This window comes from Salvia hispanica, chromosome 3 (assembly GCF_023119035.1).
Source record: "Salvia hispanica cultivar TCC Black 2014 chromosome 3, UniMelb_Shisp_WGS_1.0, whole genome shotgun sequence".
NCBI lineage: Eukaryota > Viridiplantae > Streptophyta > Magnoliopsida > Lamiales > Lamiaceae > Salvia > Salvia hispanica.
Window position 1 is genome coordinate 53,420,290 of NC_062967.1, and position 19,829 is coordinate 53,440,118.

At 33.4% G+C, this 19,829-nt stretch overlaps 1 protein-coding gene across 1 annotated transcript; it reads right to left on the reverse strand.

Annotated features, from left to right (window-relative positions):
* Positions 1 to 14,928: 14,928 nt before the first annotated feature.
* On the reverse strand, positions 14,929 to 18,931 carry LOC125210504 (rhamnogalacturonate lyase B-like). Its single transcript, XM_048110051.1, has 15 exons — positions 18,828 to 18,931; positions 18,457 to 18,514; positions 18,121 to 18,242; positions 17,980 to 18,030; positions 17,741 to 17,854; positions 17,521 to 17,640; positions 17,306 to 17,447; positions 16,863 to 17,033; positions 16,635 to 16,793; positions 16,450 to 16,556; positions 16,279 to 16,369; positions 15,899 to 16,197; positions 15,704 to 15,820; positions 15,441 to 15,567; positions 14,929 to 15,169 (listed from the first exon to the last, which is right to left on the reverse strand). The coding sequence occupies exons 1-15, from the start codon at positions 18,929 to 18,931 to the stop codon at positions 14,939 to 14,941; spliced, it is 2,013 nt and encodes a 670-aa protein (XP_047966008.1). The 3' UTR covers positions 14,929 to 14,938.
* Between the last annotated feature and the right edge of the window lie 898 nt (positions 18,932 to 19,829).

Below are 19,829 nucleotides of genomic sequence, written 5' to 3' on the forward strand. Positions count from 1 at the left end.
TGTCCCACTTTAGGAGTCCCGGTTGGAATATTCCATAAATGGTATTAGGCCCCACATTCCACTAACATTTTTCCACTCACATTTTATTATAAAACTAATATAAAAAAGTAGGACCTACATTCCACTATCTTTTTTCACCAATTTTCCTTTATATTTCTTAAAACCCGTGCCGAACTCAACCGGGACTCCTAAAGTGGGATGGAGGGAGTAGTATATACTCTATTGGGGAGTGTTATATTGCTAACTCAATACCTAATTGCTAACTACAACTAAATAATAGCCATTAGATATTCAAATTAAGGGCCTAGATCATCAACCAAGAAATATCAATACAATCAACAAAAAACGTCAATAAAGTCATAGGATTAATTCCATAAAATATCAATAGGGGTATTAATGTCAATTAACTACATGTTTAGTTATAACTAACTTTTAAAAGAAATCCCAAAACTTTAAATTCATATAACATATATCAAATTAAAGATAATTTTATAAGGATTCCAACGATATCATATATGCATATGTTCCGATGTCAAAATTTGAAAAAAAATTCAAAAATTTTCAATTTTTTCGTAAAGCAGAAATGTCAACATACTATATAAAATATGTCAATATAATACATGTAGAATGTCAATATAAGCAATGGGTTAACATTCTTAAGACATCGTGTTGACATTCTCAAAGCATTGTGTTGATATGTCCGAAACACTATATTGACATTTTCATCTAAAAGCCTAATTTGACGTTTTTTTTAAATCTTTTTTTATTTTATTAATGAAAATGAAAATTACACGTGGCAAATTGTAGACCACACGTTTTCTAAAATCCTATGGCCTTAAATTAGTTGTAGTTAGCAATTAAATGATTAGTTAGCAATTGATCACTCCCCTACTCTATTATTTTAAATTTAAGTATAAAATTAGAGTTGTCAACTGGAAATTGAACAACGTACACAATTAAGTATGAGATTATAGATGTCTTCACTTTGTAACTTTTGTAGAGCATCGACCGATCTATCTTTCGTGTTGAAAATGTGGCCCTCCAAAGGTTGTTTTTTCTTATTGCAGATAACAATTCCGTTGTGGAGTTTCCCATGATATTTATCACTATAGTGAAGGGATCTAAGCCATTAATGACTGAGCCAAAAATATTACTCCTTCCGTCCCATAATAATATGTGCATTTTCCATTTTCCGCCATCCCATAAAAATATGGTTATTTCCATTTCTGGAAAGTTATTCCAACTTATTACCCCTATACATCAAGTGATTTACAACTTATACCACTATTAAAACACTAATAATAATGTGGATCTCACTATCCACTAACACTAGTTTAACTTATCTCTCTTACTTTACCATATTATATGCCCATATTTTTATGGGATGGAGGGAGTATAAAAGTTTGATTCAATAAAATAACACTACATCTTACGATCTTTGATATACGTCCGAGCTTGTTAACTTTTTGTGAGCCAATAGACAAAGTTAAGTTGATACTTTCCACAAACGCAATAGATGCAGACTTGTCGGAAAAATTCATCTTCTATGTATTCGAATTATTGTTATCGGCCAATCCCGTTTGATGACGATAATCTTTCCCTGTCATAGGGAAGCAAGTCAAATGGTCTCGATTTCCTAGACAATTATCCATCACGTAGGCTTTGTTGAAAGAGCTACCTTCTTGAATTTTGTATATTGAATTTCAATTCTTTCTTTCGTTTCCCTATTTTCACGAGGTTGTGTATAGAGTCATTATTCAATTTTATTCAAAATAACAAAGAAGAATAAGAGAACGAATGAGTTTATTGAAAAGAATAAAGATAACAGAAAAAGAGAAGAATAATGAAAATAATATATGAGAATGATGAAAATGTACGAGTCGGAGTTATTTATAAAACATAAGAATGATGAAAATAATGTATGAGAATGATAAAAACGTATGAATCGAAGTTATCTATAAAAAAAAATTCCATAAATCATTGTACATTACTTTATATTTTGTTTCTTTCCTTTTTATTAATCGACCACCAAAGCAAAGTTCTCATAATTATATGTTCATTACTTTCCAATTTGTTTTTTTCTTTTTTTTTCATGCCAGAACTAAAAATAGTTAAAAGCTTTCATAAATATATTAAAAATTACTTTCCTTTAAATGTTTTTCCTTTTTTTTATGCCATGCTCCAATATGACTAAGTACTCCATGAACAATTGTTTGAATATAAATTAAATTTATTAATTGTATTAAATTTATTAATTGTAATAAATTTTAAATAGTTAAAATTAGTAATCTCATAATTTGTAAACCCTTATTCTCAAATTTACAAATTGTGGGGCTTACAACCTGAGTGGGCCAAACCTGAAACCCGATAGGCGGCCCGGTGGATTGACTCGGTGGATTGACCAAGGTACAACTACTATCTATTACTCCCTTCGTTCCATAGTAGCCGTTCCAAATCACGTACAAAGGAGGAGACCGTCCCAGGAGATTGGGAGGATGGTGTACATGATGATCCAGGACCGGTCCTATGATAGTTGCAACTTGGAACGTAAGGGGAATGCAACAACTCCCCCGTCAATCTACAATATTCGATTTTGTGAGAAAGCACAAAATCGATGTGATCGGATTACTAGAGACGAAGCTCAAAACCAAGAACTACACATTTTTAATGAAGAATAAGTTCAAGGAGTGTAGGAACGCCGACAATTTCAACCTTAGTGACAGAAGCAGAATGTTGTTACTTTGGAACCCAAGTCAAGTGGACCTGGAAATTATCCAGGTGGATTTGCAGACAATCCACACCAAAATCAGGTGCAAGACTTCCAATAATACTTTTTTCTTTACATTGGTGTATGATGGTCATTCTATTTCTGATAGACGCCCACTTTCGGACTCTTTGATTGAATATGTCCCGCGGGATGAGCCAAGCCTTGTCAGTGGAGACTTTAACAATGTTATGGGATACAACGAGAGAGTTGGGGAAAACGTCCCGTCGGAGTATGAGGTGAAGAACATGGTTGATACGTGTGCCTTGCTTGGACTCGAAGATGTGATGTCCACAGGCTGTCGTTTCACACGGTCGGAAGGAGGCATCCTGAGCAAAATCGACCGAGCATTGGTGAACGACGCCTGGAACACGCACAACTACATTGCCACTACGGAGTTTTTTCCGGCTAAGGTATATTCTTGTCACGACCGCAGTTAGCTAAAGATAGCATAACTCGGTTTATCGCGACTAAGGAGGGATTATAAGAAGCGGGGATAGAAATTAAGGGAAGTTAAGGTCGAGACATAAGGAGACACACAAATTATAATAATAAAGGATAATACTTATAACAAAATAAACTCGATCAAGGGGACTCGAGAGACTGTTCTTACAAGTTCGACTTATCAGAGTTTAGAAATGTAACAATAAGTGAGGCCTTATTAACGGCACATCGGAAGCAAAAGAACACGGTTCATGTGTGGTGACATGAACCTCCGAGAGTTTTATTCTTATATAGCTACTAGCCTGCCCTCCACAGCACTTGATCCACCCTTCCACGATCAACCTGCACATTTAGAAATATATGCAGGGCTGAGTACGAAGGTACTCAGTGAACACATTGCCGAAAAATACACATATACATTTAAAAAATATTGTCAAGCCATTACCACAATAACACTCAGGGGTTTTATTGAAAAGACCTGAGCTTACTAAAAATATTCACATTGGGCCCTTTTTCCTGTACTTAGCCATATCTGATCATCTTGTGCCGCTGAGATGGTGTTCTCATACGGTCACCTTCCCTGCCCAACGTGACAGAGGTATCCTTGTGCCGGGAAGGTGGCCACCTTCCACGGTCACCTTCTCTGCCGTCCGTTCACGGTCAGAGGTATCCCGTGTACACTAGTCCGAGCGGGGACACCACCCTCACTGGGACCCGAATTCGACTTATATATCATCATTCATAATTCACTTGGCCTTAGCCAACAGATAGACATCATACACAAAACATTTATGGCAAGACAACATCATTAAAATCACGAACATGCGTTCGAGTTTTCACAAAATATAATTTGTATTTTTAGTATAAGAAAGCTCACCTTGATCATTTAATTTTCTTACTTGAATCTTTCGTTCCAACTCTACTTGCGAACGTACCCTTGTTGTGATGTGGAAAAGAAAAGATTTGTTGTTAGCTGGATTTTCTTCTAATGTAAACGTCCTTTTTCTTGTTGTGGTGGAAGGATTCTTGTTGCGTTTTTAGAGGTGAGTATTTGTTTGTGAAAGGGTGGGGCAGTGAAAGTGACGGTGGTATATATGTGTAAGGAAAGCAAGTTGGCTGGCATTCTTTTGCCAAATATATTTTTTGTCAGCAGAGCTATGATTCTTCTGCCAGATCATTAAATGCAGCATTAAATGCTGTGCTGAAAAGTGGATCCTCTAGGATCCGGCTCCTCTTTATTTTACGTAATGTAATGTATTTGTATTAATAATGATTTAGGATATTCATTTACTCATCTGTTTGATTTGATTTGGTGTAGGAAAAACCGGTCCAAGTTCGTGGCTGCTCTCGTTGATATACTCGCCTTCTTCGAATGTTTGATGTATAATTTAAACTTTTGTTGAATGTATCAGACATTAAAATTTTGGTTTTGGAATCCTATTTGTCTAATTAAACTTATTATATTTCTACATATATATGTGTGTGTGTGTGTGTGTGTGTGTGTGTGTTTATTTATTTGCCAAATGCTGAAAACAAACGACGACGACAATCTATCGTAATTTGGATGTAATCACACAAAATGTCACAAGCAAAGTATATATAATTAAGCTAAAATTATTATTTCTAGTCGTAATGTCTTAGCGGGTCGTTACAATTCTGACCACTCACTAGTGGTCACCACCTTATTTGGTAACATGGTTTCCTATCCCAAGCCTTTCAAATTTTTTAACTTCTAGCTAAAAAATGATAAGTTCTCATAGCTTATGGAGGAGAAATGGCTGGCACACGTTGAGGGAACAACACAATACAGGCTTGCCGAGCGTTGTAAGCTTTTCAAAGCTCACCTCAAATCTTTCAACTTCCAAGAGTTCAGTGACCTCTCGAAGAGGGCAAAAGAAGCTACGGAAACGCTTGAACGACTACAGTTGAGAGCGGATATTGATACGAAAAACATGGTACTGAGGGACCAAATCATGTGCCAAAAGAAAATTGCAGCATATCTCATTGAATCTGAGAGGGCTTACTTCGAACAGATAGCTAAACTCAAGTTCTTACTGCTTGGTGATCAGGGCACTTCCTTGTTCCACTCCCTTGTAAAGAGAAACAATGCACAAACTACATTTCCGTCCTCTGTAGGAATGATGGTTCGATTACAAGAAATCAATGAGGCGATCTCCGAAAGGCCTACGACACGGTGAACTGGGAGTTCATTCGAGCAATTTTGTATGGACTAAGCTTCCACAGATGTTCATCTACTGGGTAATGCAATGCATTACTACACCCCGATTTTCAATCGCTATTAACGACAGTCCACACGGGTTCTTCGCTAGCAAGAGGGGCATCCGACAAGGCGACCCAATGTCACCAACTCTGTTCATCTTTTGCATGGAGTATATATCTCGCCTACTTGCTTCCCGAACGGCTGATATTAACTTCAACTTCCATGTAAAGTGTGCAAGCTAGAAAATCACTCACCTTGCATTCGCGGACGACCTTACGTTATTCTGCAGGGGTGATGCTATATCCATGAGTATCCTAAGGGACGCAATGTTGGAATTCTCTAGGAGCTCGGGTCTACAGATCAACTAGGAGAAATCCCATCTTTTCACATGTGGAAAATACCAAAGCTGAGAAATGGATGAGTTGAAGGGGATCTTTGGCTTCCCAGTTGATAATCTCCCTGTCAAGTACCTGGGCATCCCGCATGAGTCCAAGAAGCTAAATATTATGCATTACTCACCACTGATAGACAAGTTCGCCTCAACAACAAACAAGTGGACTGGTAAAAATCTCTCTTACGCAGGGAAGACCGAACTTATTCGCTCGGTGCTACAAGGTGTGGAATGTTATTGGCTATAGGTCTTCCCTCTCCCATCAAATGCAATTGATCGCATCACCTCTATTTGCCGTCAATTCCTTCGGGGAACAAAATATCCACCCGTCGCATGGAAGGATCTTTGTCTGCCGAAAGAAGAATGTGGGCTTGGATTCAGAAATCTGGGAGCGTGGAACAAAGCCCTCCTTAGCCGTAATCTCTGGAACATCCATTCAAAGAAAGATTCTCTTGGGTAAAATGGATTCATAGCGAATTCCTTAAAGACAGGTCAAAATGGGAGTGGACAGCAAGGAAACGAGACTCACCCTTGTTCAAGAGGATTCTAAAAATCCGAGATATCATGCTCACAGATCACCCACAATCTAAGGTTGCAAATCTCTGGGATAAGTGGTACATATCTAAGGGATCAGCTGAGGCATATGACTGGTTCAGACCGAAAGGTGAACGCAAGTTTTGGCCGAAGTTTGTGTGGAAGGTCTTCGTGCCACCCAAGTTCTCATTCACAACTTGGCAAGCTATCAGAGGCCGCTTAGCAACGCGTGACAGGCTTGGATACCTGGATATCGACCAACACTACCCACTATGCATGGAGCATACAGAGTCTGACCATCTGTTCTTTAAATGCTAGAGGACCAGGGTCGTGTGGAGAAAGATAAAGACCTGGCTGGGCATGCGAAGAATGATGACCTCTATTCCAATGGCAATTAAGTGGATAACCAAAGAAAGGCACGGAGCTGTTGTCATGCGCAAGGCTAGAAGATTGGCTCTTATGAGCTGAAGAGCTCGTAATGCCGTAGTCCATGATGGACCAACCTTTGAGCTGAGGGATATAGTTTTTGAAGTCAAGAAGATCACCTAAGCGCTGGCTCGCTAGCCTCGGCTAGTTGGCTGTATTGGTTGTAAGTTTCTTTTAGTTATAAAATTTATTGATTCATAAAAAAAAAGTCACTTTGTCACTTTAGTATGTTCCATAGTAGTGGAGTCATTTTCTTTTTTTAGTAAACTCAATGCTAACTTGCTATGTAGTACTCCCATAAGAATTCAATTTTGTATAGAAACTCAATGCTAACTTGCTAAGATATAATATATATTACTTTCTTAATTATAATGAAGTTAATCTAAATCTTTTCCATTAAATTTAATTTTTTTTCAAGAAAGAATACATAATTTAATAATTTTAATTCAAAATAATTTATTCATATTTAAAAATCTAAATTTAAAATTTAATTTTATAAAATTAAATCTGATATTGAAATAAAGAAATAAAATGAAGGATGACAAAGGGAAGAAGAAGATAATTTTGAAATAATATTAGATTTAGTACATCATTAAAATAATATCAGATGAAAAAGAGAAAATCGTGTAAAGATGAAATTACCCAGCCCCCAAAAAGGCATTTTTCGAGTGAAATTTTTTTTGCAAAATGACCGATTTGAAATAAATCCCTAGTCTATGGACTACTGTAGATATTTTTAAAATTCAAAAACTATTGGCAAAATAAACTCATTGTTCATGATCTTAGTTCACTCTGGTTTTAATCTTTATGTTATACTAGTGTTAACCCACGTGCGATGCACGACGGAATATTTTTTCGTTATACAGTTTTAAATTGTTAATTGATTAATTAAAATAAGAAATAATATAATTATATAATATTTAAAAATATGAAAACATACTATAAAATAAAAATTCAATAAATATATGCTCCTCAATTCGTTTTACACCTAAAAACATAAAATTAAACATATTTGAAATGGAATTAAGACAAACACCATATTCGGTCATTAAGAGACTATATCAAGTGTTGACACTTTTGAAAAATATATTTAACACAATCCTTCATATTTCTCTACTAAAAATAATTCAAATCATACTTTTAACAAAATAATAAATCAATAACAAATAATATTCAAAACGTCAAAATTATGACCATAAAAAAATTCAAATGATAAACTATAAAAAAAAAAAACATTACATTAATTGGTTGAATTAACATTATTATATTATTGAATAATGATAGCCTTTTTCAATGTTGAAACATTTATCTTATTTATTGCACTTTTAAACGTGACTTGTCGGAATATGAAACATCTATACTGTTTTTTATGTTACTCTACAACTCTCAATACTGCCAATTTGACTTGTTGAAATATGAAACATCTATACTACTCCCCCCGTCCCAGATAATTCGTCTCATTTTTCCATTTTGCTCCGTAATTTGTCCCATTTCACTTTTATCATTTTTGGTAGTGGACCTCATATTCCACTAACTCATTCCTACTCACATTTTATTATAAAACCAATATATAAAAGTGGGACACACATTCCAATAACTTTTTCAACTTACTTTTCATTACATTTCTTAAAACCCGTACCCGGTCAAAGTGAGACGAATTATCCGAGACGGAGGGAGTATTTTTTATGTTACTTTACAACTCTCAATACTACAAATTTTCTTTTTGTAAAAATATACTCACAGATATACTCCATTTCGCTCAGCATGATCACCTATAGATAAGAATTAGATTCTCCATATAAAATCAGTTGTATCCCAACAATTAAGCATTAAATCCTAATTTCAACAATATAATTATTAGTAAACCAAAATTTGGTAGCAGATTATTTTATTTTGTTTGAACAATAGTTGTTTAATCAACTCGATTTTTATTGATTTAATTATCTCATTGCAAATATACATATCATGCACCACTTATTAATTCATCATAAGTGATAAAATATTATTTTTGTTACACCACTTAATAAAATTATAGCGCCAGCGACAATATACATATACAAAAATAATAAATTGTGTAAAGATGAAGCTAATTATTATGCATGTTTCGAGTTAAGGATGTTACAATTCTTCAATTTCTAAGAATTGTAAAAAAAATATTAGGATAAAATTTTCGAACCATATACACGCGGTACTCTAACTATTGCAATCAAAGAAAAAAAAAAACTACAGTAAATGAAATGGAAATTATAGTGAAAATTATAAAATAAACCGAACTGTAAGTCTAGTCGAGAAAAACCTTCTTTCCGCAAGACAAATTACATCACAGTTAGTGCTCTTGAATTGACATATTATCCCCAAAGATGAAACGACTTCTTCCTAACGTATATAACATCTCAAACCTGCTAGGCACCGATGAACTTGATGGAGCTCCAAAATTTGAGCAATGCAATGTTCCTAAATTATACAATAAAATGTTGAGAACTTGAGAATGAATGGAGAATGCTTTTGTTGGTGTGTAATTCATTCACAATTCTATGCCTTTTATAGGCACAAAATTAGGATATGAGAGATCATTGAATTAAAATATCATAAATTATAAAATTAAGAGAATAAGGTTTCAAAATTTGTTAGATGCTCATTATCATGTTTAAAGATTTGTAACCGCCGATTACTTATTGCATTGCTTTAAAAATGAGTTAAAATGCTCATTAGAATATTTAAATCAATATTTATGAGAGTTACCTATAAACTATTCAAACTCATGTCTAAAATTTATTAAATATTTAAATTTATTTCTAAAACTCATAAATATTCAAAATAAAGTCCAAACTCGCTTTTTATACATGTGTTCTGAATTAACTACTCCTATAACTTTAAGTAGAAATTATAAATCACTTGAAGAGCACGAGGGTGACATAGTGCCTGTAACTTTTTAATTCAAAAATAAAACCAGCCCAGCTTACAGCTTACTCCACCGATATTACCGACCTTATGCAAATTAACATTAAAATTCATAAGTCAGTTCTATTAATATTCTGCTAATAGCTACCTTTGTAAGGCATAATTATATACTAGATTGACTTGTTTTTTTTTTAAATATTATCTATTCGAAATTGATCAAGTAACTAAGTAGTGAAGGATAACTCGTCCTCATCACAACCTCATAAACTAATAAACAAATACTAAAACGACATGAAATAAAAGTACTAATCCAAATTCTACAAATTAATTAATAGTTCTAGTGGCCGGAATAGTAGACTAAAACTTGTTTTACACATATAGTATAGTATCTTAGAGTATCTTATCAATTGCAAATTCTGGTAAGGACTTAGAAAAACCATTAAAGTCATAATTTTCCCCAACGCACGTAGATAATTTTTTTTTAAAAGCTACTCCTATTGATTAGCTAAATCTCAATGTAAGCATATAAAGTACTTCCTACGTCCCACCGAAAATTACTCACATTTCCTTTTATTTTGTTTCAATCAAGATGACTTATTACTAAAATAGAAATATTTTTATTTCTACTTTATTATATTGTTTTTTCTTTATTCTTTTCATTTTACATATAAAATAAAGTCGTATAAAATCTAATGCTATCCAAAAAGAAGGTCATCTTCTTTGAGATGGAGAGAATATACAAGTTACATGGACGATTCTTCTTTCATTCTAATGTGTACAAGAAATAAAAGACATAAGATGGTGAAAGAAATCAAGAATTAGGTCACCTTTGTGATTCATGCAACCAACAAATCCCAAGATGTTTTTAGACTTCTTAGCCCTATCTAACATTACAACAACTCCAGTCACTTTAATTGGCAAAACACCCATTATTTTCAATTTCCATGTCTCTTTGTCCCCCCATCCATTTCCTCTCATTTTCCCCATTTAAAAATATTTCCCCCTAAACTCCACACATAATTAATTTGTTTTATTTTTTTGAATTCCTCTACCGCGTACAACCCAACAAAGTCTTAAATACATATCGTTTTCCACGCACCCCCAACGACCCCTCACAAAAAAATCATTGCCCATTCTCTTTATATATATATAGATATATAGAGGACTGTGATCAATACCAAATCAGTACGACAAACTAGGAGAAAATGATGAGCAAGAGATGGTGTGGAATGAAGGGGCTTCGTCTCAACTCGAGAAGATTCTCAGTGCATCGCCTTCGCACCAATTTCTTGTTTATTCTGAGAGTTTTCAACAAGTGGAAGAATTCTTACAACAAGTGTCTAAGACTGCTGCGGAGGAATCTGGTCCGAAGAAGCAGAAGAGGAAATAAAGCCGGTTCGACCGGAACGGACCGGGTCAGCGGATGCCGGTATACGGCGGTTAGAACGATGAACCACTCGAATTCATTCTGCTCGGAGGCGATCGCTGATTGTTTGGAGTTCATCAAGAGGAATTCTGTTTCTATTGATGATGATACAAATCCGATGATTGATTGAAAAAATTAATTTTTTTTCTTCATGTAAATATAATTAGCAATAATTATGTACTAGCCTTTTTTTCTTGGTAGAGGATAGCATCATGGAATGAGAATGGTGTTTTTAAATTAATTCCTGATTTGTTTGGATTTTCACTTTTATTTAATTAGACAGAGATCTGATGCATTTCGTCCTTCAACTGAAAATTGAAATTGTGGAAATTTTCAAACTTTAATTTGTTGAAGTAAATTTGTTCAAAATGAAATGTGAATTAATTGGATAATATGATATTCAAATTAAAGCCTCGTGTTCTAAAATTGCCTCGTCTCTTGGCATTATGCGTAAATAGTTTGGAACCGACTGATATATGGGATTTACCATAAAATTATTAATAATCACAAAAGTTGATTGATTCAATGTATTACAATTTTTGAAATTTGTTTTCCTTTGTTTCATTATAATTGCTATATAATAAAATGCAGTTCTGTTGAAAATTGAAATTGTATAGCACCAATTTCACACTTTTTGGTGGAGATTTCAACTACATAAATGCTATGCGTGGCAATCTAAGTGTAGAGCAATATTAGTCAATAATGAAGCAATGAAATTGAGTGTATACTTATGCGTACGCCATTTTGTAGTCTACTAAAACAAATATTGGGAATCTTAAGTTAAATTTTAATTTATAACTTTGAAATTAAAACATTTCCTTCATTCGGATTTTCTTTTTAATTCTTTTTCCCTTATTTTTCCAATTCAAATCATACAATAAAAAATTTATGCCATTAATAAATTTGTTGATCGCAAGAAAAATCATAATATAATGCTACTAGAATCTAGACCATAAAAAATTAAAAATCAATTGTATGATTTGTATCATAAAGTTGTTGATTTGTTGAAAATATTTAGATATACAATGGTACTCCCTTCGTTTCTTCATAGTTGAGTTATTTTTTTATTTTGGGAAGTTTCTTCATAGTTGAGTCATTTTCATATATGATAACTTTTTTCTCTTTCTTACTTTTCTCTCTCTTACTTTATTCTCTCTACTTTATTCACTTTATACTTTATTATCTCTCTTACTTTTTTATCTATTTATTTAACACATCCAACATTTATTTCTAAAACTCCGTGCCGAAAAATTCCGCATCAACTATGAAGAAACGGAAGGAGTATTAAATTTCAAATTTTGTATATTAGGTAGTGCAGTGGCAAAATCTCGAAGTTCAGAAGATGGTAGTTGGTGTGAACTATAAAGGCACTTTTAAGAAGATAGAAAATTATAAAATGGAAAAGAAAATATTGTTAATGGTAAGCTTCAGCCACCTAACTTGACCCCCCATAATTGACTGATTAAAGATCGATGAATTCCACTAGCTAGCCTCAGTAAATGACAATTTGAATACAATCTTTAATTGTTTCAAAATTATGAAAAAAGTTTACTTGTCATTGTTGCCAAGCTGCTCTTATTCGACAGTAATAATCATCGATTAATAATCATCTGTAGCAGTTTTTCAACTTCTAAAATTCAATTTCTAATAGTAGAGTATGATAGTATGCGTTGATAATAATGGAGCAAATAATGCGGTAGGGAAAATAATAGAAGCATTTGGTCATCCAATTTTGTGACATAGGAAAATCCAAAATTTATGTAACATGACAAATAGATAAAATGATTGCTACAAACATAAGCAGCCGCAATACCAGGATTGAAATAAAATTGTCTTTATGTATAGAATTGAAATAAAACAAGTATTGTTGTGAAAAATACAAAAATATGCCCTTCATTTTACGTTAGAGCTTGTGGGGCATATGATGCCACATCCATCTTTCCTAAATTTCCAGCATGAGACTTTTTCAAATTGCGAAATTTCATGCAGTTGAAAATAAGAAAGTCGATGACAATTGACACCACCCGATTTTTGATAATAATTCAACCTTAATTATTGTTGACATAGTTGGCAATCACTATTAATTACTGTTTCTAATACTTTAGTAGGTTGTTCACCCGGTTCACATTTATTTGATTTAAAGGTCATGTCCAGAGACTAGAGTTGTTATTTAGGTTAGAACCATTCAGCTCAGTACGGTCGAGGCCGATGAGAGATGGCTCAGATCCGGTTCATTATTAAAAATTGAATCGGTCTGGACTGTGCTTATGATTGAAGTTCATTTTTCAAACCTAGGTACAGTCCAGACCTACAGCTATAAATAATACAAATAGGACAAGCCCGGCCCTGATGTTAGTAATATGGAGTACATATTTATTGAAATGCCATTAATTTTAAATTTTAAAATTAATAAAATTAGAAAATATGTAAAATTGCTGATATCTATTTTGTTTCATCAATGATTTGCTTCAACTAGAGCAAGATAGATGAAATGGGATATTATATTATGCTTCCTCATTCCACCGAAAATAATGGGTAACAATAATTACAACACGAATATTTTTTTTAAAAAAAGTTAAAAGGAATGTGAGTGACATATGTTTATTGAAATGTAATTTTAACTAGCCACAACTGCATAGATTTATTGTTGAGAAAATGCACAACAAACCCTTCATAATGTGAAACCAATTTATGTTCTTTGATGATAAAACATCAAGTCAAATCGCGTCTTAGCACGACATAATTTTTTATAAGTTCCGGTCATAATGAGTAAAGTGTTAATCATTGAACATCTTTTTTTATATTAAAAAAGAAATAATATCAAAATAAAATCACTATCCGGTGTGAAGCCAGGCAGTGTGCGGAGATTTATAATCATAATTATTTTACAAGGTTTAGGTATATACGTATGCGAAATGTCAAAAAATAATAATAGGAAATGCAAATACCTCGGGATATGTACAAACTTAATTAGTGAATCACATTAAGAAAAGTTAGTTAATAAAAGTTTGAGGACAATTGTGGCATGCATAGTATACATTTTCATGATACTACTATGACCGGTATGACCGGTGCAAGTGTTGCATTTAACTTTGTCTATCCTTTATTACGTGAAATGACACATGGCTATATCCATGCTAATTAGGTGTGCGAGTTATTAAAAATATCAAAATATGGTTATACAGTACGATACGACATTGTACTTTAAGATTTTAGTATGGTAGTCATATGAATATCTTTAACAATATTATATATTTAAGATTAAATCATTCATAAGGGGTGGAAGTGAGATGAATAATTATGAGTTACATGTAATCTTGATATTACAAAGAGAGATCAAGATAAATGTCATAAGCCAAGCTTTTGAAAAAATTATAACCGAACAAAAGATAAATATTAGACATTAGTCATTACACAAGTAAACATGACAGTTGATGCCATGGCATTCATATTATATTGTAGGGTCTGCAATAAGAAAATTAGAAGCCATTTCTCATGAAACACATTATATACTTATTTGGGCCCTATTATATTGGGCTTTAATTAATAAATGGATCTCATCTTGGACGCTTACTCTTTCCACGCGTTTAAAATATATATTATGGCCTATTCAAATGGAGTAGTACTAATTGTCCTCTAGATTCATGAATTATTTTGATTGTACATTTCACAATAATACAGGATTGATTTAATTTCATTAGAGGAAATGCATATGATGATTTATATTGAATGAAATTGCAAAACTGTGAAACATACAAGAATCCGAAATTGAAGCCCAATTGTTACATTGATAAAATTACATGTGATTTATTAAAGTTAGATTTGAAAATTTCAAGCAGGTCCTTCTAAACGTATGTAATCATACATAAGTTCTCTAAAAGGCCCTACATTTCTTGTTTGACTAAAAAATATTGTATTATTTCCATCGACAAGTAAGGTCCCTGGTATTCCAATGCTGTACAAATGGTACAACCCATGAATTCCATGTCTTGCTAGCGCATTGTCTCTGCCAATCATTCCTGTGCTAAATTGAGGCTTCCAGTTTGGATTGTTCACATGTACCTAATACAAATTTAGATTAAATGTTAAACATATAGTTAGTCGCCTTATAAAATACTATTCCCCTCCTTTCCTATATATAGGAACTTTAAAAACGACACGAGTTTTGATAAAAGGGATAAAATAAGGGAAATGAAGAAAAAAAATTGTGGAATAAGTATTAATGGATTGTGGGTTCTATTTCCTAAAATAGAAAGTTTCTTCTTTTTAGAAACGGACCAAAAATGAAAGAATGGAGTAACATTGATAGTTAACAAATCTCAAATAATCTTACTTGTAGTTCAGCCCCATTAGCCGATGCAAGTGCTATTTGGAGAGTGTAGTTTGCCTCCTTTCTAACATCTTTTAGGTCGAATTGGATTTGCCACGTCGTTCCTTTGTAATCATAGCCTTCAATATTCCTGGTCAACATTTCCTTGGAAAGATTAAACTTAAAAACTATATATTGTGATCTTCTGTTTTTGTATCATTCATGCATGACGGCATATACGTACTAAATGACATCATAATAGTTTGAAAAAAAAGAGAAAACAGTACTTGGTGGAGTGGACGAAAAACCAATCTGTGGAGTAGTTGCTTCGTCCAACAATGTAGACCAAGTCTATGTGGGGATAATAATCCTTATAACGCGTCCATAGTCCATATTGTCTGAACCTGCAAAACGATGATAAATTAAGAGTGTCGTAGTTGGATAAGGATATAGGTACAATAATATCTGCAAAACCGAACAACTTTTCAACGGGGCGTGGGTAGTGATGAATCTTGAATTGTGGACTAGGATCTGGAATGAAGAATTCAGCTGCGGACCGATCAGGAATTCCGATCTCCCACAGTGTAGGGCCATTTCTTGGAGCATCAAAAACCACATCGCTTACAACAACATTGGATCCAGGAGAAACGATGATATCGAAAGCATGCTTGTAATCTCCAATGGTTCCAGGAACTGATGCAAACAAGCTGTATGTTCCAGGTATCACATTCTTGATCAAGAAATTCCCATTCTCATCTGCTTCTGTCCAAAATTGGTAACCCTGAATCAAATACAATACGCTTAGTTAGTCTTTTTGAAACAATTGTCCACTACAATGAATGGCCTAATTAAAAAAAATTACCTTATTTTCTAACTGCCATGAGCCTGCTGGTCCAGGTGGGCCCAATCCCACCAAAGCAGAGGCCCCACCCAAAGGTTCCTTATGTTTGAACCTGTAAAATAATTAGGTACTTAAATTTATATGTACAAGGTACTATAATTTTTTTTTTTCAGATATTGATTTATGATTAACCTGTCACGGACAAATAATTGACCACTCACAATTCCCCTTTCCTCCGATTTAACAAAGTCTGGGGAAAGAGGAAAATTGTAAGGCCATGAAGCCACCTCCTCATTCATCTGATCATTGTAAATTACTTAAATAAATAACAGCTAATAATCAAAGGAATAAATTAAAATCCACTCAAGTAACTATACCCTTTGTTTAGCATCATTCCAAAGAATAGAAGGCTTGGTCTTGGCTTTGGTATCAGAATTTAAATAAACATAAACTGGCCCCAAAACCTTTTTCCAGTACTCCCCTGCCTCCAACTTGATAGCTATGTCCCCTCCAACATAATGTGTGCTCATAAACATCTTTAATTATATTAGTAAGTACTTAATAATGGTGCAATAAAAACAACACATATAGAAATTGATGCTTACAGAAAGAAGAGTTGGGCCAACATGAGAAGTGAGATCCTGCTTGAAGGGCCCACCAGTTTTAAACTCATTGCTTGGAGTAATCATCCAAAATCCAAGGCCCAAATCACTGCTCACCCATCCATGGACCTTGTTATCTTTGTTATCACACGAATACAAGTACTTATCGTCCACCTAAAATTCATTAAACAAAATTATGAATGATATCACAAATCCAAGTAGATAGATCATTGATGATGTTATGATTGTAATTTGTAGTAATTAGATTCGTCAATTGGGCCAAGAAAACCTACTGGCCGACCCGATCCTAGCCCAAGCCTTGTGCTTGAGCCAAGATTTAGGTGAGCTCTCCAGCCCGTTTTGTTGCTCCTTACATAACGGGCTCTCCAACCCGTCTTGTAGTAATATTTAGAGTAAATATTAGTACAAAATGGAGTGCTCCTTACCTCTCCTTTAAGCTGGGGATTTGATGGATCGGCTAAGAGAACAGCTTCCGGATAGGCAAGAGGTTTAGCAATTTCAATACGTCGATCCTCAGGCATTGGCATAACCCTCTGTCGCTCATCCGACATTGCCATGTAATGAAATCTATCAATTGCAAATACAATAAATACATTTCTCAAAAAAAAATTCAAAAGAAAATTTAATCTTAATTAGTTACTTGTCTTCTTGTAGCTTGAACACGATTCTCCCTTCCTGTATTAGAAAAGCCGGCCATTCCTTCAATCGCTCCAGCACAGTGTATGTATAAAACCCAGGAGAATCTCGTAGCAGTACATATCTGTTTTTTCATTCATAATTAAGAAAAATCTCTCCAAAATTATTACTCTTACTAATATAAATATAAATTAATAAAAGTGTTGATATTATTTAATTTTCACCTTTTATCAACGTTTAAAGGAACTCTTGAATTTCCAACAGCCCATGTTGTGGTGAAGCTGATTTCCGTTTGATCTTTGCTTTGCATTACAATTTTGTAGCTTGTTCCTGGAAACCTGAACAAACATTTAATCAATTCAATTTGAATTTTTCCATTATCTATTTTTTATTTTTTATTTTTATTTTGATAGGTTTGTGTAGAGCTAACAGTATTAATTTGCTGTTGTTATAATTAACTTACTTATCTATGATGGTTTGATTGCCCGGCTTGTTCCAAACAACATTCCAATACCTGTTGATTTGTTTACTTGTAATTAACTTAGATTTGAAAATTTTTCTTTATCAAAATAATTATATATCACATTAGAAAAAAAGAAATGACCCCCTATTATCTTCTTTATTTTTGGTATTGAGCAAATTGGCACTCCCTTTGTATGTCACACCAGTGACCATACCATCTGGTATTGACAATGTGAGGTTGACCAATCTATTAGTCAATACAACCTGCAAACATAATTTTCCAGAATTAATGCTAACATAATGTTTTATGGAGGAAACAAAATGATGCTTTTTAGTTAACATGATATAGTATAATTATTTCTTCACATGCTCATTAAATTTGAAGTCGGAAGATTATAAAGAATTGTAAGAATATCTCCACTTCATAATGAAATAAAAAAAAAATCATTAGGAGTTTTACATGTTTATCATGTTTCACCATGAGGATCCCGTTGGATGGCAACACAGCTTCAATATTTTCTTCCAAAGTCATCGGCCTGAGATTAATAGAAAAATCAGATTATCAAGTTAATTAATTCTCAGTTTATATGTGAATTGGTTGGAAACTAAAAAGAAAATGAAGAAGAAACATCATAAAAAGCTGTGGATCTTTTCCTCTAGTTCTGCCACTACACTATAGTGGTTTTGTTATGGTAGATAACTCTTATATCTTGAACTTATTTGACTTAAACTGATATGTTCGAATCATGTTTTGCTTTATCTATCTTTCCTAGCTAGAAATTTATATGGTAATTAACGACGAATTGAAAACGTTTTGTAATGCTACAAAGTACAAACAATTACACTTACCGATCAAAATCTTGTGATGAGGCAAGTGGAAATAATAGGTGCCCAACAAGCGCAAGCCTCCAAATAATGAAGTCCCATCCATCCCTCTCCGGCAAATTAGCCATCTTACCCAAAAAATCTAACAAATGAAAAACCTCTTCTTCACCAATTTTGTGAAGAGATTGATGTATGTATATAATAAAAGAAAAAAGAAAATATCGAAGAAACTTCACCTTTTATATATGCACAATTCAGAGTCATTAAATTGAATTTTCTTCTTTTACTTTCAATGGATCATGCACGCCATGAGAAAAAGAAAAAATAGTTCAATTCATGCAATTTGTATTTATTAAAAGACACCATTTTTTACGTAAGGCAATTATGATTTATGAGGGATTGAGTTTGAGATTCGGACAATTATAAAGTAATAAATGGGAATCTCATAATTATAAAGTCAAAATCAAAATGACATTTAATTAAGGACTTTCACAATTAGTGGAATGTTGATTTTATTATTCAAGGGATAATATGAAAAAGAATCTAGCTTAATTGGTAAAAAGATTTTCCTCCAACTAGTAGATCGGAGATTTGAGATATCTAAAAGAGTATTGTGTGTATCCATGCACTCGAATTATTTTGAAATTCTCCAAATATTTTTTTTTAATGGTTAAAGGATATAAATTTGAAACAGAAGTGTTTTATATAGATAAACGAAACCGTGAAATACATGTGATGCTCTTAATGTGGATGGTGATAGAATAATCCAGCAATTATTTCAACTAGCACTAGCTAGCAGTCTCAATCAAGAAAAAATAATTAATCATACAAAATGTCTCTGGTTAGATGATTAAAATTTTAGGCCGTGAAATATATTTGGATTATGCATGAAAGCCCATCGGGGGATGATATTTGAAGTATGCAAATATATACTGTAGTAGAATAAGTATGCATTAGTAGATCTTCACAGTTCGTCAAATGCTTAAAGCCCATTAAGATGTATTCGTAGAGTAATCAATTTTCTTT